The sequence below is a fragment of the Lissotriton helveticus genome, chromosome 3_1 (genome assembly GCF_964261635.1).
Source record: "Lissotriton helveticus chromosome 3_1, aLisHel1.1, whole genome shotgun sequence".
Taxonomy (NCBI): domain Eukaryota; kingdom Metazoa; phylum Chordata; class Amphibia; order Caudata; family Salamandridae; genus Lissotriton; species Lissotriton helveticus.
Genome location: NC_136061.1, coordinates 550222006 through 550249398, shown reverse-complemented (window position 1 = coordinate 550249398; position 27393 = coordinate 550222006). Strand labels below are relative to the sequence as shown.

At 49.4% G+C, this 27393-nt stretch overlaps 1 protein-coding gene across 1 annotated transcript in view; it reads right to left on the bottom strand.

The window, feature by feature from the left end:
- The window catches only part of VPS8 (VPS8 subunit of CORVET complex), a 2052516-nt gene that overhangs the window by 457456 nt on the left and 1567667 nt on the right, over nt 1-27393 (bottom strand). Inside the window, exon 41 of the mRNA XM_078680452.1 lies at nt 17099-17179. Coding sequence (XP_078536578.1) covers nt 17099-17179 — 81 coding nt within the window. The remainder of the gene's footprint in view (nt 1-17098; nt 17180-27393) is intronic.

The following is a 27393-nucleotide window of genomic DNA, read 5'->3' as shown; positions in this document are numbered from 1 at the left end:
CTGTCTGGGGCGAGCCCACCTTCCACAACCAATCGTCGAGATAGGGGAAGACTGATACCCCTAATTTGCGCAGATGAGCTGCAACCACCGCCATCACTTTCGTGAACACCCGTGGGGCGCTGGTAAAGCCAAAGGGGAGCAAGGTAAACTGAAAGTGCTTTTGGCCTACCGAGAACCGCAGGTAACGGCGGTGGGCCGGCAGGACGGGGATGTGGAAATATGCGTCCTGCAAGTCCAACGCTACCATCCAGGGCAGCTAGGACCTAAGCCAAAGTCAGCATCTTGAACTTCTCCTTCCGGAGGAAGCCGTTGTAGGAAGGTGGATATCTGACTATGGTTGCCCCCAACTTTTTGCCTAGTGTTTTGCTGGTTTTTGAAATAGTTGGCCTGGGATCCTGCTATTCAGGACCCCAGGCTTCCTGCTCTCTCTGTTAAAATGGACTCCATGTACCCTAGGTACATATCTAATTTGGTACTGGGCCACCTTATCAGTCCCTGTACAGTGTACCTTAGGTATCCAGGGCATAGGTGTACCCAGGGCCTACCAGGGGCTGAAGCATGTATTATGCCACCCCTGGCTGGCCATCTAAAACTGACACAACTGGCTGCATGACAGCTGGGGCAAGGTGGTGTAGTCACCCTTTGCTATAGATATAGTATACCTATATCTAACCTTAAAAATGGACACATATCCTCCTATCAGTCACTCCTATGGCAGGCCTTACCAATCCTGAAGGCAGAGTGCTTGGAATTATGTGAGATGGTGCTCTAGCATGAGCTGAGCCGGTCTACAGCTTTCGGAACCAAGTCCTTTAGCTGTTTCCATGATAACGCTATACCATATACTCTTAAGTGCATTATCAACCTCGCGGTTAAATGCTAACTCTGGTATAACATTATCAAAACATGTTGAGTAAGGTGTCATACAAATTGGAATACTACCCCCTCGCCAATTCTGGCGACGGGGGTAGCATTCCACCCTTCTAGAGGGACACGACATGTATATAACTGTGAACCCCGGTTAAAGTTAACTCGAGCCTCAGCATCACAAAATGGATGCTGCCACCACAGACACAAGTCTGACCTCCTGCTGCTGGGAGTCCATCCAGTGAGGGAGGCTTGGACAAAGGGTTTCCTGCCTGGGGAGGTGCTAGCACCACCCCAGACAGGATTTTGTGTATTGAGGTAGGGAGGCCTGAAAGGAATGAGACATGCCTGGGGCACACAAGGTGCACTGTGCATACACCGGTTCAAACCAGTTGCTGGGGCACTCCAGCCACAGCTCTGTCAGGAAACCGGACAAAGGATATGGGGTGTAGCCACCCCCCTTCCTGGTCCCACCCAGGGGAGGGACCTAGTCAGTAGTGCAGCCCCCTTTAGCAGGATAAAGGTAGGAGCTGGTCCCATTCCAAATTAGATTAATCCTGAACTACTCTACAAGAAGAAACTCTGGACTTCGACGTTCTGCTCCCCAGAAGACTGAAGAAATCTCCTTGTGGGCAAGGAGTGTCCACCCTCAAGTCAAGTCAAGTCAAAATTTGTATAGCGCACTACTCACCCAGAGGGTCTCAAGGCGCTTGAGGGGGGGGTTCGCTACTTATAAAATAGCCAAGTTTTGAGTTGTTTTCTGAAGGAGAGGTGGTTCTGTGTAAGGCGGAGGTGGGTGGGGAGAGAATTCCAGGTTTTGGCCGCTAAGTAGGAGAATGATCTTCCTCCCATGGTGGCTCTTCGGATGCGTGGAATTGTGGCGAGGGCTTGATTGGACGATCGTAGTTGGCGGGTGGGGGTGTAAAAGGTCAGGCGCATGTTGAGGTATCTGGGTCCTAGGTCGTATAGGGCTTTGTGTGCGTGGGTGAGGAGACGGAACGTTATTCTCTTGTTGACGGGGAGCCAGTGAAGGTCTCTCAGGTGACCGGATATGCGATTGTGGCGGGGTATGTCTAGGATGAGTCGGGCGGAGCCGTTCTGAATACGTTGGAGTCTTTTCTGTACTTTGGCTGTGGTTCCGGCGTAGAGGGTGTTTCCGTAGTCCAGTCGGCTTGTGACAAGTGCTTGGGTGACCGTCTTTCTTGTTTCGATGGGGATCCATCGGAAGATCTTTCGGAGCATGCGTAAGATGTTAAAGCATGATGATGAGATGGCGTTGACTTGTCTGGTCATCGAGAGGGAGGAGTCTAGAATGAATCCCAGGTTGTGGGCATGGTCTGTTGGTTTGGGTGCGCTGCCCAGGGCCGGTGGCCACCATGAGTCATCCCATGCAGAGGGGGATGATCCTAGGATTAGGACTTCAGTCTTGTCTGAATTCAGTTTTAAGCGGCTGTTCTTCATCCACTCGGCTACGTCTTTCCTCCCTTCGAGTAGGTTGGTTTTGGCGGTGTTTGGGTCTTTGGTGAGGGAGAGGATCAGCTGGGTGTCGTCGGCGTAGGAGATGATGTTGAGGTTGTGCTGGCGTGAGATGGATGCGAGGGGGCTCATGTAGACGTTGAAGAGGGTGGGGCTGAGAGATGATCCTTGTGGTACGCCGCAGATGACTTCAGTGGCCTCTGATCTGAAAGGGGGAGGCGGACTCTCTGGGTTCTTCCGGCGAGGAACGAGATGATGCAATCCAATGCTTTTCCTTGTATCCCAACGTTACTGAGGCGTTGTACAAGGGTGCTGTGACAGACCGTATCAAACGCTGCGGAGAGGTCCAGGAGGATGAGGGCAGCTGTTTCCCCGTTGTCGAGTAGTGTTCGGATGTCGTCTGTGGCTGCGATGAGGGCGGTTTTGGTGCTGTGTTTGGCTCGGAAGCCGGACTGTGAGGGGTCGAGGGAACCGTTAGACTCGAGGAAGGCGGCGAGCTGACTCTTGACGGTCTTCTCTATGACTTTGGCAGGGAATGGGAGGAGTGAGATGGGGCGGTAATTCTTAAGTTCAGTGGGGTCTGCTGTAGGTTTCTTCAAGAGGGCACTGAGTTCGGCATGTTTCCAGCTTTCCGGGAAGGTAGCGGTGTTGAGGGAGCAGTTGATGATATCCTGGAGATGGGGTGCGATAATGGAGTCGGCCTTGTTGAAGATGTGGTGGGGGCATGGGTCGGTTGGTGATCCGGGAGTGAATGGAGTTCATCAGGCGGATGGTGTCTTTGGTGCTGATCGGGTTCCAGGCGCAAAGGGTGGTGGTGGGGGGCTTCAGTTCGGTGGTAAGGGGGTAGACTGGTCGTCGAAGCTGTTATGTATGTCAGCGATTTTGCTGTGGAAGAACGAGGCTAGAGAGTTGCAGAGGTCTTGAGAGGGAGTGATGTCGTTGGTGCCGGCGCTGGGATTGGTAAGCTCTTTGACGATGCTAAAGAGTTCCTTGCTGTTGTGGGCGTTGTTGTCGAGTCGATCCTTGAAAGCTGATTTCTTGGTGGATCGGATCAACTGGTGGTGATTGCGAGTGGCATCTTTGAGAGCGGTCATGTTGTCTGTGGTTGGGTTTTTTCGCCAGGCTTTCTCGAGGGTGCGGCAGTTCTTTTTGGAGTTCTTGAGGTTGTCATTGAACCAGGAGGCTTTTTTGCTTCCTGGCTTCCTGTGATGGTTTTTCAAGGGTGCTAATTCGTCAGCGCAGTGGGAGATCCATTGTGCGAGATTGATGGCTGCTTGATTTGGGTCCGATGATTTGGCGGGGGGGTTTTGGTTTAGCGATGTGGTGAGCTGGTCGGTGGTAATTTTGTTCCAGTTTCTGCGGGGAACTTGTTGTGGGTGGTGGTGGGTCGTGGTCTTTCTGAAGTTGACGCTTGATGGTCCCTGCAACTGCAGGCACCATCAAGCGTCCAGCGGCTTCCCTTTGTCGTCTTCCTCCCAGGATCCAGACTTCAGAGCCCGACGAGACCCGGATTCCCAGACCTCTCCGACCTCAACCTACATCTGCAGCACAACTGAGACCCGTGGGTGCGACGAGACACGTGGGACCGGCCATCTTGAATGAACCTGCACTTCGCTTCCAGCACGACTCCTGAGGTAAACTCGACCAAGTGCTTTGGGGATTGAGAAGCCCCAGCCCCGAGCAGCCCCTGCACCGAAGATCAGCCCTCCAGCTTCCACGAGATCTGCGTGGGGCCCTTCTGCTTGTTTGCTGCTCGACGCGTTGTCTGGTCACTTGCCGGCTGGCTAGTGGCCTTCTAGACGACGAACCTTTGAATCTTCACTACTGGTCTGGTTGCTCCAGACTGGCCCTTGCTCCCTTCCAAAAGAGGGGCACTCCGGACTCTCCTAGTCTGCACCAGACGTCTTTTCCAATCACCGCGTGGGCTGCCTTTGCCAAGGACTGTTGACTCCAATTGCGGATCCGACACCGCCGACAGCGAGAGCCTGCGTGGGACAGCTCGTGCCTCCATCCTGGTCGTCGAAGACACCTCCTGGTCCACGTGGCTGCAGAGTCAAGCGTCCACTCTTCACCTGATCGCGATGACAGCACCTGGTTCCACACCGGTCACTGGCTAGTGACTTTGAACACTGTCCCCTCTGCTTTCAGGTCCTCTTCTTCACCGATCCACCCTTGGATCGCACCGGACATCTTCCTCCTGGTCGCCTGCAGCATCTTTTCTTTCAGGCTCCATTGACTTCAACGCGAGAACCCGACACACTTTGGCACCTATGCACCCGCAGCCCGTGGGTGAGGTAACGAGAGCATTTCGGTGCTCAAGGGTAGTCTAACTGTCCTAGTTTCCAGTTCCACAGTCGTTTTAGTCCTAACTAGTCAGGATTGTCCGTACTCACCTTTAACTTGAACTGTACTGTCCATAGACGTTGTTACGCATCTCGCGTGTGAGTTCACACTCTGCACACGCGTTCCGTGGGCCTCCAATTACTTACTTAGAGTTAGTGTAGCGTGGTCCCATCGATCCTACAGCCTCTGGACAGCTCCATTCCTTTTATCGACTTTCACATTCCACTTACTTAGTATATGGTTTGTCGTGCCACTAGGGCATCATTGGAATTTTGTGCAACTTGTCGTATTTTTCGTAAGAGATTGTCATGTGCTTAGCCCTCTGACCTCATAAAGAGTTCAGAGGTGTTGTTATTAATAAATAGACTGTTTATTTTCATAACAACCTGTATGGTGTCCTTTCATCTGGTATTCAAGGAGTTATATTGTGGTAAAACAGTTGGCTTCACATGCCAAAAGAGTTTAGCCTAAGACTGCTTTGTCCATGCTACCATTAGGATAGCTGGTCTATAAGGTTGACTTACAACCAATCACCATAAGGGTTGTTTGGACTGATACAAGGTGATCACTAGAACTAGTGAGCATCATATATCAGGCCAACTTCTCACAGCCGTTAACGCTCAGTAGGTCCAAGATAGGGCGTAGGCCTCCTTTGCCCTTCTTGGGTACCAGAAAGTAGTGGGAATAGCTACCACGTCCAACTTCTGGCCCAGGAACGTGCTTGACAGCCCCATTGGAGAGAGGGCCATAACTTCCTCCCGGAGAAGTTGCAAGTGATCTCCCGACATGCGGTGGTACTGCGGTGGCATGGCTGGAGGGGTCGCCTCGAAGGGGAGGGAGTAGCCCCTTCGGACGATTTGCAGCCCCCACCTGTCCGACGTGATGCAGCGCCAGTGAAGGAGGTGATTGCCCCCCACTGGCGTCGAATGGACCTGAAAATTCGAACTAAGAGGATTTTGAGGGAGATGCTGCGGGGGCGGGTGTGGACTGACCTTGCCGGTGTCCCCCGGCACCGCCACGGCAGTTACCACGTCCGCGACCGCGTTGAGGTTGGTTCTGCGGCCTGTGGCTAGCTGGACGTGTGGGGGCACCCCTTCCTTGGCCACAAAAGGGACGAAAGGCGGAAGTTTGCTGGTGTGGCCGAGACGCAAGGACTTGGCCGTAGCCCTGGAGTCCTTAAAACGCTCCAGCGCACTGTCCGCCTTATCGCCAAAGAGGCGACGGCCATCAAAGGGCATGTCCATAAGGGAGGCTTGGACATCGCCTGAAAAGTTTGCGGACCTCAGCCAGGCGTGGTGGCGAACCACCACCGTCGTTGCACTCGCCCTGCCTAGCGAGTCCGTGGTATCCAGTCCACACCGAATGGAATAGCGTGCTGCATCCCTTCCCTCGGCAAGGGCTTTGGTAAGCTTTGCCTCCGCTGGGCACTGCGGCAGCACTTCCGTAACGTATCCCACAGAGAGCAGGAGTAACAGCCCAAAAGGCAGGCGGGATTGACAGACCGCAACCCCAAACTCAATGAGGAGAACAGTTTCTTGCCGAACTGATCGTACCTTTTGGATTCCTGATCCGGAGGGGCGGTTGGGAATGCGGTCTGGGAGGTTGAGGCCTGGATCACCAGGCTCTCAGGGGTGGAGTGAACGGACAGGAAACTGGGGTTGCCTGGAGCCGGGCGGTGGCGTCGGGCTACGTTCCGATCTAGAGGGAGGCCTGTAGAGGGCTTGGACGAGGTGCTCAACAGAAAGTCAGAGAGGGCTTTGTTGAACGCCGGGAGGAGGCTCCGGGGAGCTTGCCTGCGGTTTGAGCACCTCAGTGAGGAGGTTAGTCCACACAGCCGCGACTGAGAGCTTAAGAGCCAAGGCCTTGGCTGCCCTAGTCAACACCACACTGTAAGCAGCCCCCTCTTCCGTAGCCACAGTAGGAGGGAAGACAAATCCAGTGTCTGGCAAGGGTCCAGACCACTGGCCTCCCCCAGTTCGTCTGCCCAGTTCTGACTCAACTGGCACTGCAGTGCCAGAGGGTCCTCAGACCCCTCTCAATCCCCCTCTTCATCCATCTCCTGAAAATCAGGAATAAATGATGGATCCGGACCGGGGTGGGGATCGGGGACGACCCTGTCCGGGGACGGCGTCGGGGGCGACACCCTTGGTGACGGCGCCGACGGAGGGGTCGTAAGGTCGACCGGCGTCGTCACGGATCCAGGCCCGGATCCTGAGGGGCCCTGCGGCGTCTGGATTGGAGTCATCGACGGCACCGCGGCTGAAGCACCCGCCGGAGCCGCCGGCCCGCTTGGGCTCCCAGACGGACCCGCGGGGCCTGAAGGCACCTCAGCGGGACCCAACGGAGGGGAGCGCGACCTCATGGCCTTGAGAAAGGCGCTGATCTCCTCCGGCGTCGCGTGCAGCTCAGGAACTGGCGGGTGTGGAGCTGGACGCGGCTCTAGCGTAGCCGCGTGGGCAGTGTCGCCCGCACCCCCGGCCACACCGCGTGAGCGACGGGTTGAGTTAGAAGAGCGATGTCGCTTCTTCGACTTCTTGTGCCTTGACTTACCTGAGAACTTGGAGCCTGATGAGTGGTGTCGACTCGCAGAGCTGTGATGAATGTGGCCCCGCGACCGGTCCCTCGACCTCTTCCTGGACCGGGACCTCGAGCGGGGCCGACTGTCGGATCTCGAGGCGCTTACGGGACCGCAAGCGCCTCGCCTAGCCTTCGACGTCCAGGCTCGGCAGTCGGGGCACGACTTATCATCGTAGTCAGCCCCGAGGCAGTAAAGGCACCGACGGTCGGGGTCGGTAACCGACATCATGTGTTTACAGTTGTCTCAGAGTTTGAACCCGGGCATCCCTATCGGCACCGGAGTCGAGATCGACTCGAGAAGATCCAAAAGAGATCGAAAAAGTTAGTCAAAATTGACTAGGAGTCCTGCTCTTCCCAGATATGCGCTTGCTGGCGCGGGAAAAAGAAGAATTGACGTCAGCGCGCGATGACGGCGTCCAAGTATTCCGACAACGTCATCCCGGCGACCACGACACCGACGACGGACGCGGAGCCGCAGACGACACCTACCGACACGCTGGGGTACTGCTACGCAAAACTTTCCGATCCAGTCTGACGCCTGGGGATATTCTAAGGTAATGAATCTAACACTAACCTGTTTCTTTCAGATCCCTGCTGCTGCGACAGAAGATCCTCCTGCCGAGGCAGTCGGATCGAGGGATCCAGGCTCGTACGGAGCAGCTCGGGATACCAAACTCTTAGGGCCCAGTTCGGAACCACAAGGATGACTTGGGCCAGGTCGCACCTGATTTTCTTCAGCACTCTGGGTAGAAGAGGTATAGGGGAAAGGCCTACATAAGAACGCAGCTCCGCTCAAGACGAAAAGCATCGCCGGGCGAGTTCCGCCTTGCAAATTCCAACACGCAGAACTGCAGACATTGCGCATTCTCTTCTGTGGCGAATAGATCTAACCAAGGCTCTCCCCACTGTTGATAGAGACCTTGAGCCACCTCCGAGTGAAGACGCCATTTGTGATCCATCAGACACCGGCGGCTGAGTTTGTCTGCCCTAGCGTTCAAAGAACCCGCCAGGTGTTCTACCGTCAAGAAAATGTTGTGACGTTCCAGCCATATCCAGAGGCGCAGAGCATCCTGACATAGGGTCCACGACCCCACCCCGCCCTGTTTGTTGCAATACCACATGGCGGTGGTGTTGTCCGTGAACACCTGCACCACCTTGCCTCTGACAGAGGGAAGGATTGCCTTCAGTGCAAGAAGGATCGCCCGAAGCTCTAGAAGGTTGATATGGAGCGGGGACTCTCCAGAGACCAGACGCCTCTGATCTCCGCCTCTCCCATGTGGCCACCCCATCCTAGGAGGGACGCATCTTTCACCACTGTGTACACCGGTTGGGGAAGGGAGAGGTATCTGCCGCTGACCCAATGTTGAATCGTGAGCCACCATTGCAATTGCTGAGCAGTGCCCTCCGAGATCTGGAAGTATTCGGACCGGTTCCCCCGTTGCTGTGCCCACTGGAACTTCAGGTCCCACTGCAGAGCCCGCATATGCCATCTGGCATGGTTGGTCAGCAGGATGCAGGAGGCCATGAGTCCCAGCAGCCTCAAGGTCGTCCTGACTGAAACCCAAGACACGGGAAGAAAGATCGCAATCACAGCCCGAATGTCCTAGACTCACTGTTTGGGAGGATAAACCCAAAACTGCACCATGTCTAGAACCGCTCCGATGTAGAGGAGCTTCTGGGAGGCAATCAGGTGCGACTTCGGCACGTTGATGGAGAACCCCAGCAAACGCAGGAGGTAGGCCGTAATCTGGAGGTGGGAGACAACTGTCTGGGGCGAGCCCGCCTTGAACAACCAGTCGTCGAGATAGGGGAAGACTTAAAAACCCCTTATCTGCGCAGATGAGCTGCGACCACAGCCGTCATTTTTGTGTACACCCGAGGGGTGCTGGTAAGGCCAAAGTGGGAGCACGGTGAACTGAAAATGCTCCTGGCCCACCGTGAATCGCAGGTAACGCTGATGGGCCGGCAGGACGGGAATAGGAAAATAAGCCTCCTGCAGGTCCAGGGCCACGATCCAATCTCAGGGGTCGAGAGCAGACAAGACCTGAGCCAGAGGGAGCATTTTGAACTTCTCCTTCTGGAGGAAGCGAATTAAGCTCCGAAGGTCTAAGATGGGACGTAGACCCTTGCCCTTCTTCAAACCAAGAATTGGTGGGAGTAACAACCACGACCTACTTCTGGCGTCGGAACGCACTCTATGGCCTCCTTGGCCAAGAGGGCCGTAACTTACTGCTGGAGAAGTGCCAAATGATCCACTGACATTCGGTGGAACTGTAGTGGCATGGCTGGGGGGGTAGACTTGAAGAGGAGGGGGTAGCCCCTTCGAACAAGTTTCCAGAATCCACCTGTCTGATATAATGGTGTGCCAGTGGGGGAGGTGAAGACAAATCCTGCCACCCACTGGTGTCTGGTGGGCCTGAAAAACCGGATTAGGATGGTGTGGAGGCACTGGCAGCGGGTGTTCTGAAATTAACATCTTTGGACGCCCGTACCGGAGCTACAAAAAGAACGAAAGTTAGAAGCGGAAAGAGTACGTGTGGCCGAAAGGCCTAAGGACTTGACCATGGCTCGAGAGTCCTTGAAACTCTCCAATGTGGAATCAGCGGTATCAAGACAACAACCTATAGTGAACTTGGCCGCATCTCTTCTCTCCGTAAGAGCGCGGGAGAGAACTATCCGGGCCACATCCAAACACTGAGGCAGCACCTGCGCATCCCAAACAGAATGGGAATAGCGGCCCAAGAGACAGGCAGTGTTCACAGACCACAGTCCGGAACTTGCGGAAGAATATCTTCTTCCCAAACTGCTCTAGTTTCTTGGATTGCTTGTATGGCGGAGCAGAAGGGAATGAACTGAGGGACGTCGAGGCTTGAACCACCAAACTCTCAGGTGTAGGGTGCTGGGTGAGGAAGGCAGGGTCGCCCGAGGGCGGGCGATGGCGTCGGCCCACACCTTTGTCCACAGGGGCCCCTGTGTTGGGCCTGGATCAAGTGCCCAGAAGCACATCAGTAAGTGCATCATTAAACGGCAACAGCGGTTCTGTAGAAGAAGAAGCTGGCCAAAGCACTTCTGCCAGTAGGTTGGTCCTTACAGCCACTGTAGGGAGCCCGAGGTTAAGAGCCTCGGCCATCCTACGTAGCAACGTGGAAAAGGTACCACTCTTCTCCATATTAGCTGAAGGGGATGGTGAACCAGGCGCCAGAGTGTAATCGGGGCCACCTGCCTTCGCATTCTCATCCTCATCCCAGTCGGGGACAGACTCGCACTGTGCTGAGAGAGGGTCTTCAAATCCTTCCGAGTCCTCACCTTCCTCCACAAGGGGAAGAGGGCGTGGGTGAATGAAAGGGTAAAAATCCCCCATAGGCGTCGGCGCTGGGAGGCATCCCTCCGGCATCGTACCGACTTCGGAAAGAAAGTCGACGCCGGCGACGTCGATGTCGGTGGGGGCCGTAAGGGGTCCAGCGGCAAGAAAGGGGAGCCAAGGCCGGAGTCATGGAGGGCTCTGGGCGTTGACGACGTCGGGGCTGGAGCCGGCGACGTTGAGGAACGCGCAACAGTGGGGCCCAAAGGCGTGCCGACGGGGCCGCACGGGGCGGAGATAAGTGCCATTACAGACACAAACTCTTGCAATTCATCCAGAGTCGCCGATGGACCCGGGAAAGGTGGGTAAACCAACAGTAACTGCTCAGGCTCTGTCGGAGCCGCAGGGGCAGTGCCACCTGCCCCCTCAGCTGCGTCCCGCGACCGGCGCGGGAAGGTCGAAGAGCAGCGACGCTTCTTTGACTTTTCGTGCTTTGCCTGACCTGACTCCGAGTGCAAAGACTTCGAATGATGGTGCTTGCTCCTCTACCGGGCCCTCGACCTCCCGCGGGATTGGGGCCCGGAACGACGTGGGGCCGACTCCCAGGCCTCCAGCGACTTTCGGGACCGCTCCCACAATGTTTTCGGGGCATGGCCTGGCAGCGGGAGCACGACTCAGTGTCATGGTCACGCCCCAGGCAGAAGAGACACTCACGGTGCGGGTCCGTCAGTGACATCGTGCGCGGACAGGCCTTCCAAACCTTGAAACCGGGCATCCCTATGCACCAGGGGTATAGTGTACTCACAAACTTTTACAAAAAATTACTTAGTCAACAAGTGACGGGGTACCGCTCTCTCCGCATCTGCGCTTGCTATCGCGGCAAAAGAAAGAACTGACGTCAGTGCGCGTGGGCTCGTCTAAGTAGCTCCAGTGACGTCATCTCGGCAAATACGACGCCAACGATGCACGCGGAGCTGTACGACAGCACCTATCAACGCGCAGAGGTACTGCTGACGAAAGCTTTCCGGATCCAGTCTGACCCCTGGGAATATTCTACGGTAAGGAATCTATCACTAACGTGTCTCTTTCAGATATATGGATATGATATACTGCTAGTAGAAAAAGACTGGCCACCTGAGTTTGTGATGGATTGCTCAAAAGGGGAAAGCATCATTTTGCCTACTTTTTCCAACCTCGTTCCAGAATCTTTAAAACATCCATACAGGCAGGAGTGGACGTTAGCGCTACCTCCGGCATTATAACGCAACCATATAGGGTGGGACATGGAGTGTACCCACCATGAAATTCCATTAAAATCTACTCTAAATCCACAGACAGTACCCTATAAAAAACAATGCAAAGAAAAGGGTCAAAGAAATCTTAGACCAACTCGAATACCAAGGTGTGAATGAGACTTGCACCTCCCCGATGAATAATCCGTTGTTTCCAGTTATGAAACCTGACAAGACATATCATCTAGTTTTAGATGACCGATCTTTAAACACATGCACGTAAACATTTGCAGTTCAAAATGCACATAGTGCCGCATTAATGAATAACATGGTGCAGAAGAAATACAAAACAACATTAGATATCTCAAATGGATTCTGCTGCCATAACATAGCTCCAGATAGCAGATATTTGACAGCATTTTCTGCCCTCGGCACTCAACGTCACTTCCTTTGTTTGCCTCAAGGGTATAAGAACAGCCCAGGGCTATTCTTGGCAAGAGTGTCAGAATTGTTATAAACATACGACGAGGAGGCAGTGTCCTATACAGATGACATCTATCTGACGGAGGATGAATTACTTGAACACTTGAGCAGGGTGAACAACATGATTGTGGGATTTCCCAATTTAAGCTACAAATTTAGCCTAAGTGTAATCCGGGCCAGATCAAAAATTGCCAATCTCAATGTCCTGTTTTGGGGATATGAGCTATCAAGTGAAGGCAAGAGCCAGGCAGCCAACTTCTTTGAAAAGTGCGCGCTGCTCCAACCTCCAAAGACTCTCAAAGGTTTGCAATCCATATTAGGATTTCTAAATTTTGGCAGAACATACATTCTATATTGCGCGGAAAAGTAAAACCTTTCTACAACTTAATCAGACCTGATTTCACACCACATCAGTGGAAGCAACAACACACAGATACTCTATGTTCAGTTCAGGCTGACATGATAGCATCTAAACAGTTGCACACACATTTGTCAATTCTACAAACTTGGTGATGCAGGTGGTCCCCGGTTTATTAGGATATACATACCTCACTTTCAATGAAGGTGAGACAGTTTCAATTGCATACCAATCAAATTTATACACAAAAGCTGAAGTGTGATTTGCGGCAATTGAAAAAATATTGACCGCAGTACAGACTGCTGTAGTGAGAGAAAGAGCACTAGTACAGGGGAAACGCATAATCATTATAACCCCGGTACCAACTTAAGAAGCTGTGACCAAACCATTCCAAATGCAAAAACACTGCATCCACAATGGATACATTGGGCTAATTCTCTCACTGCAACAGACGTGGATTAGAAATACGATTCTACATTAAAGACACAAGTGTTCCTGCAGTACGAACAAGAATACCCTCTCCCGAATGAAATCTTGCCTCTAGAGAAATACGAATACATCATTTACACTGATGGATCTGCTCAGCCTACCATAGGAAGTAAACAGCAATATAGCACAGCATACGCTATAGTGAAGGGTCGTATGCGGGATGGCAAGTTCCATCCCAGCAATACGACTACACAATCTCTAGGAGATGGTACCACGCAGCTGGCAGAACTCAAAGCCCTGATACTGGCACTTCAGTGTACAGATCGGGAATTCCACACACTGCTAGTGTGCGATTCGTTTTACTGTGTGCAGTCAAAAATGAATATGTTCATTACTGGGGCCAGATTGGATTTAGAGATTACAAGTGTTGCACAATTAAACATAAATTGTTATGGGAGTGAACAAGTGGCAAAGCTGAAAGCATGCCTGTCACGGGCTCAAGTTATTCACACCTTGAGTCACCAGCGTGTTGGCATATTTTTTTATTTATTTTTATTTTGTATTTATTTTTTCCATTTGTATGGCGCACAGCTACCCAAAAAGGGTTTCCCGGCGCCGACAACAAAGTTTGCTGATCACAAAAAATTTCGCTTGAGGGTTACAGAGAGTTATTTGTTAAAGAGCCAGGTCTTGATGCTCTTTCTGAAACTGGCATAGTTTACCTCAGTCCTAATGTTAACTGGGAGGGAGTTCCAAAGAGTGGGTCCCAGGACAGAGAAAGATCTACCACCAATTCTTGCCAGTTTATATCTGGGAATCACAAAGAATGCTCCAGAATGAGAGCGCAGCATCCTCCTAGGGATGTAAGGGGTGACCAGTGTTTGCAGGTATTTGGGGGCTGTTGAATTTTTAATTCTGAACATGTAGGTGAGGGCTTTGAACTTAATGCGTTGATCAATCCTGAGCCAGTGTAAGTCCCTCAAATGTTTCGATACACTGGTGAATTTGGGGATGTTACAGAGCAATCTTGCTGCTGAATTCTGGGCGAGCTGCAGCCTTTTGATCACTGCTTGATTTGTTCCTAAGTACAGGATATTCCCGTAGTCAAGACGTGATGTTATCAATGCATTGACTACGGTCTTTTGAGTTGCAAGGGGCAACATCCAGAGGATCTTTCTCAGCCATTTCATTATGGTGAAACAAAGACTGACCACTTTGTTTGCCTGAGGCCTCATGGATAGAGTGTCATCGAGGCAGATGCCCAGATTTCTTGCATGGTCAACAGGCGTTGGAATGGTCCCTAGTTCAGATGGCCAATGAGAGGGGTTCCACAGATGTTTGTCTTTACCTAAGAGTATGACCTCCGTTTTATCGCCATTTAGTTTCAGTTGGTTGATAGACATCCAACTGAAAATGTTCAGAAGTCCCTGTCTAAGGAGAGAGGGATCTGGGGATTTTGGTTTTGTCAGGGAAAAGATGATTTGGGAATCATCAGCATATGTCATTAGGGTGAGACCAGAACTTTCTGCTAGATCAGCCAGAGGTCGAAGATAAATGTTGAAGAACAGGGGGCTCAGGATAGAACCCTGTGGGACACCGTGTGGTGCACTGAAGGTGTCCGAGCAAGCAATGGACGAGGTAATTTGGAAGGTCCTATGTAACAGAAAAGATCTGATCCAGTCAAGAGCTGCACCTCTAATGCCGTTGTTGTCTAAAGTGGTCAGTAATTTGGAATGCGAGATGGTATCAAACGCCGCACTCAAATCTAACAGTATGAGTGCGACAGTTTGGCCCTCATCCAGGTGCTTCCTAATGGCTTCCGTGACGCCTAGTAAGGCGGTTTCGGTAGAGAAGCCGGCACGAAATCCTGATTGGGATGGATGAAGGAGGGCATTTTGCTTGGTGAAACAAGTGAGAGCAGAGTGAATGTGTCTCTCCAGAAGTTTGGAGCAAGCAGGTAGAAGTGATATAGGCCGATAATTAGCCAACACTTCAGGGTTGGCAGAGGGTTTCTTCAATAACGGACTGACCATCGCGTGTTTCCACAGAGAAGGTACCGTGGAGAGGGTAAGTGAAGCGTTAAGCGTGTTGGCGACAATGGTCAGGGCTGGATCGTCAAGAGTTTTTAAAGCACTGACGGGGAGGGGGTCTCGAGGAGAGCCAGATTTGATGGACTTCAAGGAAGATTTAAGTGAATCCAGGGTGATTTCAGGCCAGTGGGTGAGGATTTTAGAAGTAGGGAGATTAAATAGTGAAGTAGCTGGAAAGTTGTTAGGGAGAGGTTGGGAGTTTATGGCCTGGATAATATTCTCAATTTTCTCAGTAAAAAAAGATGCTAGGTTTTGACATTGTGTGGTGCTCAGAGGGGGGGCGTTTGCAACAGTATTAACACCTGCAAGTTCCTTAACTGTGTTAAAAAGAGTTTTTGCTTTGTTTGAAGCGAGATTAATATTATTTGCAACATAGAGGGCGCGTGCTTTGGTACAAGCGGAGTGGTACTTATTTCTGGCGTTTTGGTAATCCCTCTTTTTTTCAATGGAATAGTCCTTTCTCCATTTTCTCTCAAGATGTTTACAGTGTGATTTTTCGGATTTCAGGCATTCAGTAAACCATGGGGCTGGGGGTCGGTGTATGTTTTTTTTTTTAGTTTGAGAGAGGGGGAGACAGCTGTCAACAGCTTTTTCCAGCCAGGTGTGCATTGCATTGGCAATACCTTCCATATCTGAGGCCTGAGCTGGTGGGCTATTTGCTAGAGATTCACTAAGTTTACTGGAATCGAGCTGTTTCCAGTTTCTCATGGACGAGACCGGCCATACAGCATTATTTGGAGTAAGTGTTGGTAGTTTTAGGCCGAAGAGTAGGAGGTAGTGATCAGACCAACAGACAGGGGACGTGGACATCCAACTAAGTTCAGGGATGTTAGTAATAATGGGATCTAGTAAGTGTCCCGCCTTGTGAGTGGAGCCAGAGTTTAGTAATCTAAGTTGCAATACAGCAAGGTCCTCCAGTAGGTTGGAACAGGTCACGTTGTTGGGGTCGTCAAGGTGCATATTAAAATCACCAAGCAGAGTAAGATTTTTTGAAGTTAAAAATAGGGGGGTTATAAAACTGGCCAAGTCGGCAGCCCAATTTTTTAGGTGGCCGGAGGGGGGCCTATATATCAGGACACCGGAGAAAGTGAAGTTGGAATTCAATGAGATCTTGAAAAAGGCAGCTTACATACACAATAAAGGGAATTCACTGGCTGATGAAGCCACTTAGGCGACAGTGCGAACTGCTGCCTTTGCAGCAATCACTCTTACTAGCACAAGGATACACGAAGACATACTGATAGCATGGGGATCCATAATGGGCACCTGCCCATCACAACCCCTACAGGGTTTAAACCCACACTTCTTGTGAGGAGACACTGTACTGCAAATTAAATTATATGTGTGAGGAAAATTCCCTTAGTGAGTGGAACTCTAGATCCATGTCGTAGGTGCTGAAAAAAGGCAACTGACGTCGATACGGTGGGGTGGACGCTTTATGGGCTTGGTGACGCAGCCTAATGTCACTTCGGGTGCAGAGTCCAGTGCCCTATTTTGGCGACGTTCTTGCTTTAACGTTTCCCAGATCCAATCTGACACCAGGGGATTGTTCTATAGGTGACGAATCTGCAGATAGAAGTATCCATCAGAAATTACTCATTTCTGTCAGATGTCACATTACAATGGTAATGTGAGACCATGGACAATTAAAACAGGCAAGACTTTAGACCTTCAGGAGTGTATTCTACATTTTTTTTTTTTGTGCAGAGTTTTATATAGCGCGAACTAGACCCAAACCGAATCAGGTATCAGAGTGCTTTACATAGCACCAGTTACGTTTCATGAGGACACACTTTCATTTTAGGCACAGGGAAATTAAGTGATTTGCCCAGAATCACAGGAGGTTTTTGTCGTCGTTACCGAGGCTCGAACCCAGATCCCCAGGTCCGAGGTCGAGCGCCTTAGCCGTTAGGCCAACTCCTCTCTTGTCCCAAGAACTTACTTGCTCATAGTTGAAGGTATCCAGCATTCCAAGTACCAGTCCCTGTATTTCTCCCAGTTTTCCTTTCCCATAAACTGGATCCTATATTTAGAAAGAAAATAAAAAAATATTACAATGCGAATAGTTTGTATTTATTCCACATACAATATAATCCCAGTTGTACATAAGTGACCACAGCTAATAGGCTTTAGCAGAGACTATTGCGGTTTCCAGTGCTCTGTCCTAGACAAATAAGAACCTATGTCATGCGTGCAAACCTTGTTTAAGTTAATGCGTGAAAAATAACCATAACTAGTTTCTAATAACAATGAACAGGGACAACTGTACACATGAATTCTACAGAATGCTTAAGAAATTTTAATGGACCTGGCCAGTGGGGTATTGACAAAGCCCATCCAACTAAATACCATATTACACAAAAGAAGAGCTCTGCCTTCTTCTCCTCAAGCAACTGTATAGTTAGTTATACTTTGTGTGGCTATTGTCAGTTACTTTAGAGCCACTTAACCATACAAGCGCATTAAGGTGTTCATATCAGCCAGCATTCCTCGCTCCATTACAATGTTGGTGTTAATGTACTGCTTAGCTCTGGCGCCCAAAGACGCATGTGCTGCTCGCAGATGGGGTACCACGACCCAAAGAGCTGTGTAGGCACCTGTTGCAACTTCTCTGTAGTTGGCAATCTCATATAAGATCTGGGGCTGCTGCAATATTGACCACTACGGGGCTATTCTCAAACGTAAACGTATAGGAAGGCAAAATCTGCATGCATAAATTTACTCTTAGACTTCTTTACTACCTGGTAGCTGCTTTTCAGGTCTGTGAACGTAATCGGGCCTGGCCCCTTGTCTAACTGGTGTGGAAAGCAGATGCCCTTCTCTATCCATGACTGAAAGTTGAGACACTTCCCTCTATATTTAATTCTGCTGTTTGCCCTGAGCGACTCTGATTTTAAGCCCCTGATACCAGTCTCCATTCTCCTGTCCACTTTTTGTATTGCTATCTTGGTCTTTTTGAAGATTTGGTTAGACTCAGCAGGGTAGGTGTTTGACGTGAGCTGGGTAAGGGGGTGCCTGTTGTTTAAAATGGCCCTCTCCACTTGTAGCTAGACTGGGGAGTAGTCCTGTGAGGAGGACACCCACTGCGTTCCCTGTTTAGCCAGGAACGTGAGTTGGTAGATTTGGAAATCCGTCCAGGTTTAGGCTGTTGGAGAGTAGGGTCTGCTTCCTATGTTCACCCCCACTTTTTGCTCTGATCCACTGGTGTTTCGACTCTAGTGAGGCTGTGGGCCTGCTAATCAGACACACAGCCCAACTGTTCTCTCTCTAAATTCATACCATGTACTTTAGGTACATATCCAATTGGGGATTGGGTCACCTTTGTGAGCCCCTGTATAGTGGGTACCATAGGTACCCAAGGCATAGGTGCATCCAAAGCCTACCAGGGGCTGCAGCATGTAATATGCCACCCCTGGCTGGCCATCCAAACTGACACAACTGGCTGATCACTCAGCTGGGGCAAGGTCGTGTAATCACCCCTTGCTTAGGTATAGTATTCCTATACCTACCATTATATATAGACACATATTTACCTATAAGTCACTTCTATGGCAGGCCTTAACAATCCTGGAGGCAGAGTGCTTGGGTTTATGTGAGATGGTGCTCTAGCATGAGCTGAGCCTGTCTGCAGCTTTCGGAACCATGTCATTATAGCTGTTTTATGATATAGCCATACCATATACTCTTAAGTGCATTATAATCCTCGCGCTTATTGCTAACTTTGGTTTGGCTTTATCAAAACATGTCGTGTAAGGTGTCACGCTTTGGAATACTACCCCTCCCACCCCCCGCCAGTTCTGGCGGCGGGGGTAGCATTCCACCCTTCTAGAGGAAGAAGACATGTAGTTGTAGCTTTACCCGGTTAAAGTTAAACAGAGCCTCAGCATCACAAAATGGATGCTGCTGCCACAGACATGAGTCTGACCTCCTGCTGCTGGACGAAACTCCAGCAGGGGAGGCCTGGACAATAGGTTTCCTGCCTTGGGAGGTGCGAGCACCCCCCCAGACAGGCTCTTGTATATTGAAGCAGGGTGGGTTGAATGAAATGAGACACTGCCTGGGGCACACAAGGTGCCCCAAGCATAACCCGGTTCAAACCAGTTGCTGGGGCACTCCAGCCCCAGCTCTGGCGTGAAACTGGACAAAGGGAAAGGGGTGTAACCACCCCCTTCACTGGTCCCACCCATAGGAGGGACCTAGCAGGTAATCCAGCCCCTCAAATCAGTATATAGGTAGGAGCTGAGTCTAGAGACTTTAGATTGTCCTGAACTGAAACTCTGAAACGAAACTCTGGACCTTCGACATTCTACTGCAACTAGAAGACTGATGAATCTCCCTTGTGGTCAAGGAGTGACCACCCTGTGCAAACAGGCACCACCAGTAACTTGCCGGTTTGCTTCGTCGACGCTCCAGCCGGATCCCAGCGACCTAGCGACGCAGCCTCTGGACTGCCAGACTTCTCTGACCCCAACCCACATCCACAGCAAAGCTGAGACCCGTGGTGGACACGAGAGACGTGGGACCGGACAACCTGCAGTACCTGCTTTTTGCTAACGGTGCAGCTTTTGAGGCGTCCTCGAAGTTGTGCATTGGGACCTGAGAAGCCCAAACCCCGAGCAGTAAGTGCACGAAGCTCAGCTCTCCACACTCCACGAGTGCCGCTTGGGGCATGAGCCTGCATTTCTCCTCGACGCGTCTTCGCGGTTGCTAGCCCGTTGGCTAATGGCCCTCCTGAAGTCATCACCTTGAATCAACGCTGCTTACCTGGTTGCTCTGGGCTTGGTCCTGCTTTCCTGCAAAGGGGAAGCTCCTCAGACCTTGCTGGTCTGAACAAGAAGCCGATCTTCACATCCTGCGTGGGTTGCCTTTGCCAAGGCTTGTTGACTCCGATCCGGAAGCCGACACCGCCAACAGCAAGAGCCTTTGTGGGACAGTACGTATCCAGCTCCTGGTCGTCGTCGACGCCTCCTGGTCCACGTGGCTGCAGAGACAAGCTTCACTTCTTCACCTGATTGCATCTCGACATCGCCTGGTTCCTTCCTGGTTCCTTCCTGGTTCCTTCCTGGTCACTGGCTAGTGACCCAGACTCTGTCCCCTCTGCTTTCAGGTTCTTCACTTCCTCGATCCACCCTTGGATCCACCCGGACATCTTCCTCCTGGTCACCTGCAGCATCTTTTTGCAGCTGTCCATAGGATTCGACGACGAAACCCGACACGACTTGACACCTATGCACCCGGCTTCCCGGGGTGAGGTAACTTGAGTACTCCGGTGCTCCCGTGGGTAATAACTATCCAAGTGTCCTACTTTAACTGGGTTTTCCCGTAGTCCACCCGGAAGGTCCGAAATCAACTAGTTTCTAAACTTTACGTTCTCATTGACAGCCTATGAGAACCCGGGTATGTGTTTAGACACTGCACACACATCCTGTGGGACTCCTGCTTCCTAACCTTCGGTTACTCTGTGTAGCCCCACCGATTTCCAAGGCCCTACGCCTGTTCACCTGTCCTGAAGTGGTTCTTATACCACTTCTTTAGTATATGGTTTACGAGGCCCCTAGGGCAGAATTGTATTTGTGCAACTTAACGTATGGTTATTAAGTTACTTGTGCTGTATCTCGAACTCTGACCTCATAAAGAGTGCAGAGGGGTTGTGTTAGAAATAAATACATATATATATTTTATATATACCTTGTGTGGTGTCCTTTCATCTGGTATTCAAGGGGTTATTATTGGTAAAACAATTGGCTTCACATGCTCTCTGAAGTGTTAGCCTAAGAATGCTTTGTCCATGCTACCACTAGGATAGCTGGTCTATACGGTTGACTTTACAACCATCACCATAAGGGTTGTTTGGACTGATACAGGGTGCCCACTAGAATAGTGGACATCACATATCAGGCGAACTTCTCACACTGCTCTCTCTGGATTTGCGCTTGCTGGCGTGGAAAAAGAAAGAACTGACGACAGCGTGTGTGGGCGTGTCTAAGTAGCTCCAGCAACGTCATCTCGGCGGCTACGATGCCAACGACGTACGCGGAGCCGTATGACGACACCTACCGACGCGCAGTGGTACTGCTGAAGAAAAACTTTCAGGATCCAGTTTGACACCTGGGGATATTCTAAGGTAAGGAATCTATCACTAACGTATCTCTTTTAGTTATGCTGACTTGCTAATGAAATTACGGAAGCATGCCATGACTATGCAAGGGAAATCCTATTAAGGCTTGCACATTAAACAAAGTGTAGTATTGCACAAGGAGGAGGCACGCAGCCTTCGCAAATTCCCAATCACCAGAGAATGAGACGAATTGTGTGAAGCCCTAGCTAAGATCAGAAACAATGACGCAATGCCTCCATGAGAGACAGATAACAGTTCCACACCCCACAATTCCCATGTAACCTTCGACCCCAGATGTGATTAAACACCACCCCAGAGAGAATCCCACATCAATGTTGATAAGCCCCCTCAATACATCCATATTCCACCTGATATACCACAGCATCAATTTGCAAACATTGCACAGCATCCCAAGAATCAAACCTGCATACTATATTTTAACACAGAAGTCCCAAATCTTCTCCTAATTAGCCATCAGGGAATAGTTCTTGTTCATTGATGGTTATTTAGTTATTCATATAGTTTATAGTCATATCATTTCATGTGCACTATGACCAATTTGGATACTTTTCTTGTAACTGTATTAGCATCGCCATGAAATGAAATGAAATCCAGTATTTGTAAAGCACACAATTACCTGAGGGTGTTAAGGCGCTGGGGGCCGTCGGGAAGATTAAGCAAGCTATTGCCCAGAGTCACATGGTGCTGGGCTAACCTGGCGCCGGCACCAGGGATCGAACCGTGAACCCCGTGGTCCAGAGTCAGGCACACTGGCCGCTGCACCACACCTCTTCCACCTAATCAGAACTAATATAACTGCACTATCATTTATATACGATTGCAGGTATACAGATCCAACCTACGTCACCATGTTATACCCCTACAATACATGGGATTCTGTAATCTCTGTATAAACGTCAGTCCCTAATTTCTTTATAATCAGAGACTTGTGATGCACCCAGATTCTAATTATAAGAATAAGACATCAAAACTCTACTATTATAAGTTATTATGGTTGACTTCTGACTTCACAAAGCCTGTGTCTGAGTCAGCAGCCGAAGTGAAAGATGTGAGAAGTTAGCCTGGCATATGATGTCCACTATTCTAGTGGGCACCTTGCACCAGTCTAAACGACCCTTATTGATGGTGGTTGTAAAGTCAACCTTATAGACAAGCTATCTTAGTGGTAACATGGACCAGCAGTCATAGGCTAAGACTTCAGAGAGCATGTAAAGCAAGCTGTTTTACCAATTATAATCCCTTGAGTACTAAATGAAAGGATACCACACAAGGAATATATCAAATATATATGTATTTATTTCTAACACAACCCCTCTGTTCTCTTTATGAGGTCAGAGATCGAAGTACATCACAAGGTACTCAATTAGCATACGATAAGTTGCACAAATACAGTTTTGCCCTAGGGGCCTCACAAACCATACACTAAGTTAGTGGTATAAGAACCACTTCAGGAATAGTGAATAGGCCTAGGGCCTAGGGAATCGCTGGGGCCACACTAAACAACCAAAGGTTAGGAAGTAGGAGACCCACGGGAGACGCGTGCAGTTACCATTGACTTATAATGGAGAACGAACGAAGAAGTTACAAAGTTACTGTTTTAGGGCACTTCCGGATGGACTACGACAAAACCCCTTTAGATTAGGACACTTGGAGAGTCAATACCCATGGGAGCACCGGAGTACTCGAATTACCTCACCCAGGGAAGCAGGGTGCATAGGTGTCTTTTCGTGTCGGGTTTCGTCAAAGCTTTCAATGGAGATCTGCAAAAGAAGTGCTGCAGGTGGCCAAAGGAAGAGTGTCTGGGCGGATCCAAGGGTGGATCGAAGAACTGAAGAACCTGAAAGCAGAGGGGACAGAGTCTGGGTCACTAGCCAGTGACCAGGAAGGAACCAGGCGATGTCGCGATGAAATCAGGTGAAGAGGTGAAGCTTGTCTCTGCAGCCACGAGGACCAGGAGGTGTCGACGACGACCAGGAGCTGGATTTGATCTAGTTGACTGCGGTGTTGTTATCCGAACTGGACCCAACAAGCCTTGGCAAACCCAATCCAAGCAGGAAGTAAAGATTGGCTTCGAGTCAGACCAGCAAGGTCTGGGGAGCTTCTCCTTTGCAGGGAAGCTGGAGCAAGCCGGGAGCACCCAGGAAAGCAGTTTGGTTTCAAAGGTTTATCTTCAGGGGGCTCACTAGCCAGCGGGCTAGCAACCGGGAAGACGCGTTGAGCTGAAATGCAAGAGTGGGCCCCACGCGGCACTCGTGGAGTGCTGAGCTTCGGTGCAAATGTCGCTCGGGTCTGGGGCTTCTCGTACCCCAATGCACAACTGCGAGGGTGCCTCGGTAGTTGCACTGTTAGCAAAATGCAGGATGTCCAGGGTGTCGGGTCCCACGTCTCTCGTGTCCGCCACGGGTCTCAGCTTTGCTGTGGATGTGGGTCGGAGTCAGAGAAGTCTGAGAGTTCAATTTCAGAGTCGCTGAGTCTTCGGGATCCGTCGGGAGTGTCGACAAAGCAGACCGGCAAGTTACTGGTGGTGCCTGTTTGCACAGGGTGGTCACTCCTTGACCACAAGGGAGATGTCTTCAGTCTTCTAGTCGAAATAGAACGTCGAAGGTCCAAGAGTTTCGTTTCAGAGTTTCGTTCCAGGATAATCTAAAGTCCTGGGGACACAGCACCTATCTTTATACTAAGAAAATAAGCTGGATTACCTGCTAGGTCCCTCCTATGGGTGGACCTGGGAAGGGGGTGGTTACACCCCTTTGCCTTTGTCCAGTTTCACGCCAGATTGGGGCTGGAGCGCCCCAGCAACACATTTGAACCGGGCTATGCATGGAGCTCCTTGTGTGTCCCAGGCAGTGTCTGGAAAAGCATCTTTCCATTCAACCCACCCTTTCCCAATACACTACAGGCTGTCTGGGGAGGTGCTAGCACCTCCCTCGACAGGAAACCTATTGTCCAGGCCTCCCTTGCTGGAGTTTCCCCCAGCTGCAGGAGGTCAGACTCGTGTCTGTGGCAGCAGCATCCATTTTGTGATGCTGAGGCTCTGTTTAACTTTAACCGGGTAAAGCAGTAACATACATGTCTTTTCCCTCTAGAAGGGTGGAATGCTACCCCCGCCGCCAGAATTGGCGGGGGGGGGTAGTATTCCAAAGTGTTTGACACCGTACACGACAAGTTTTGATATAGCCAAACCAAAGTTAGCATTAACTGCGAGGATTATAAGGCACTTAAGAGTATATGGGATGGCTATATCATAGAACAGCTATAAGGTCATGGTTCCGAAAGCTGCAGAGGGGCTCAGCTCATGCTAGGGCACCCTCTCACATAAAACCAAGCACTCTGCCTCCAGGATTGTTAAGGCCTGCCATAGAAGTGACGTATAGGTTACTATGTGTCTATATATACGGTAGATATAGATATACTATATCTAAGTAAGGGGTGATTACAGCCTGTGGTGTCAGTTTGGATGGCCAGCCAGGGGTGGTATAATACATGCTGTAGCCCCTGGTAGGCCTTGGATGCACCTATGCCCTGGGTACCTATGGTACACTATACAGGGGCTCACAATGGTGACCCAATACCCAATCAGGTATGTACCTAAGTACATGGTATCAATTTAGAGAGAGAAAAGCTGGGCTGTGGGTCTTATTAGCAGGCCCACAGCCACACTAAAGTCGAAAAACCAGAGAATCACAGCAAAAAGTGGGGGTGACCATAGGAAGCAGAGCCTACTCTCCTACAAAAGACAAGTTAGGTTACTGAGCATAACTGAAGCAGCTGTTTATAGCAATGAAACAGAATGTTGCTTTACTTTATTCTGCTCTATGTTAATAGCTTACAATGACAGGCAGAGAAAATATGTTTATTTTTTGCACGCTTTAGATAGAGAAAAGCAAGAAACCTTCTGCATGTTTCTACATATTCTGAGCTACTACAGCTTTTACAATTGACTTGTATTGAACTGTTTCTAATATCTTTTTGCAACAAATATCTAACAGATGTTAGATGTGTTTAATTTTGCACTAGAGGTTTTAGCTATATTCTTCATGTTTGCAAACATGCTCGCTCTTTCATATGAAAGATCTACGCATCAAGGTTTTAAGAGGTTTGTTGGAAAGGTGATGGTGTACCCATGTATTATATGGGATAAAGTACTCCATGGCGGATGTTGCAAGTCACCCTGGAGTTCCATAACTTTATAAAGGAACTCTGCCTCTGTTCCTCTATATGGTTACGGAACTCCTCGGTGACTTGTACTATCCTTATAATGTACAAAATGGAGTGCTTTATCCCTTATATCAGGGTGCTTTATCCCTTAGATCTCAATAATGTAATGCATGCTTGGCCATGGTATGATGATGGCAATATGTGTAGAATTTAAATGCATTATAGATTATACGATTTGTATCTTAACGAAACATCAATAAAAACATATTTAAAAAAATGCTTAATGTATGTATATTAAAGTTTTTTAAAGATTTATATTAAAACAGTCAACAAAAAATTAAATACATATCTGTATTATCTATTACACAATATGCACAGAATTATTTGTAATTAATGTTTCTTTTTCTAAATTAATTATGTTGCAGGGACTCTGTGCACACACAGAACCATGCATACGATTGTGGGACCTTAGTGTATGGGGACTGAGTCATCCTACCACCTTAGTACCCATAAGCCCAGGACCGACTATCAATAGTGTCTCACTTGCTCTCCTACTCACTCATAGAGAAACAAGTGATTAAACAACCCAGAACACAAGACTCCACAATCTCTCAGGTATTGCAATCGCAAGACAAACCCTTTCGCTTGCATTCTTGTATTTGCCCACAATAAGATCTGACAGAGAGACGAACTAGGCAGGGATGCCCTCTTTCCCCCCTTTTATTTTCACTTTTTAATGAGCCATTAGCGATATAAATTTGATCTAATGATTCAATTCAAGCGCCCCTAGCAGGAATGGCCAAAATCAAGTTGTTTGCCGATGACTTGATCTTGTACCTGAAGCCAGAGAAATCAAACATCCAGAGAGCCCTGGGAGAAATCCAGGTGTTTACAGAACTGGGAGGCTACAGGGTTAATCAGGCTAAGATAGGGCTTCTCCTGTTTAATGCACCATCACGCATACACATGATACTGTGTAATTTATTTGGCTGATCTTTTATATACATTTAATACCAGCAGTTATTGACCTCGGGATGGTACTGTAATAGTAAAAAGGAGGGTAGTCCCCAGGAGAGCACCTAGGGGGTAGAATTAAATAAATCATGCATTACCACTTTTCAAAGGAAAGACTGTAATCACTTAGGGCATCAAGGTAGGGACTACATGTTATCACTGAGCTGCTCTTAAGAATGCTGATATTGCACACCATGTAAAATGGGTTTTGAATTTGCGCTTTTTATTAGTGTACATTTTAAATATGTGACTCAATATTCTATAGGTTTTAACCTTCTCTTTCTGTATATTCTGTGTAACACATTTATCATGTACGAATGGATTATGAAATTTGTTTTACTTATTGTCTATTTATAATATGAGATTGGAGAGTCTGCAAATGTGTCTGCCTTATGTAATGTGCTAAGTCTTTTAACGCTCAAATGAAAAAAAAAGATACAAACAAGTTTAGAATATTTATTTCAACTTTGTTCTGAAAAAAAAAAATATATATTTCAACTTATGTGCTCTAATGCACAAGTTACTTACTTGAGTAACGATATATCTGTAAGAGACATTAGTTAGTGATAGATTCCTTACCTTAGAATATCCCCAGGCGTCAGACTGGATCAGGAAAGTTTTTCTGCTTAGCAGTACCTCTGCGCGCCAGTAGGTGGCGTCCTGCGGCTCCGCGTCCGTCACTGGCATCGTAGGCGCCGAGGTGACGTCACTGAGAGTACTTAGGTGCCACCCATGCGTGTTAACGTCAGTTCTCTACACATCTATTCCGCGCTGAAACGCAGAGCCATGCAAGATACTGACAATTGGTGCATAAAACTAGGGCCCTAAAAGGGGATGACCTTAACTCTAGTAATCAGTTCGCAGAACAGGGAGGATAGGCAGGGCGGTAAAGAATCTATCACTAATGTCTCTTACAGATATATCGT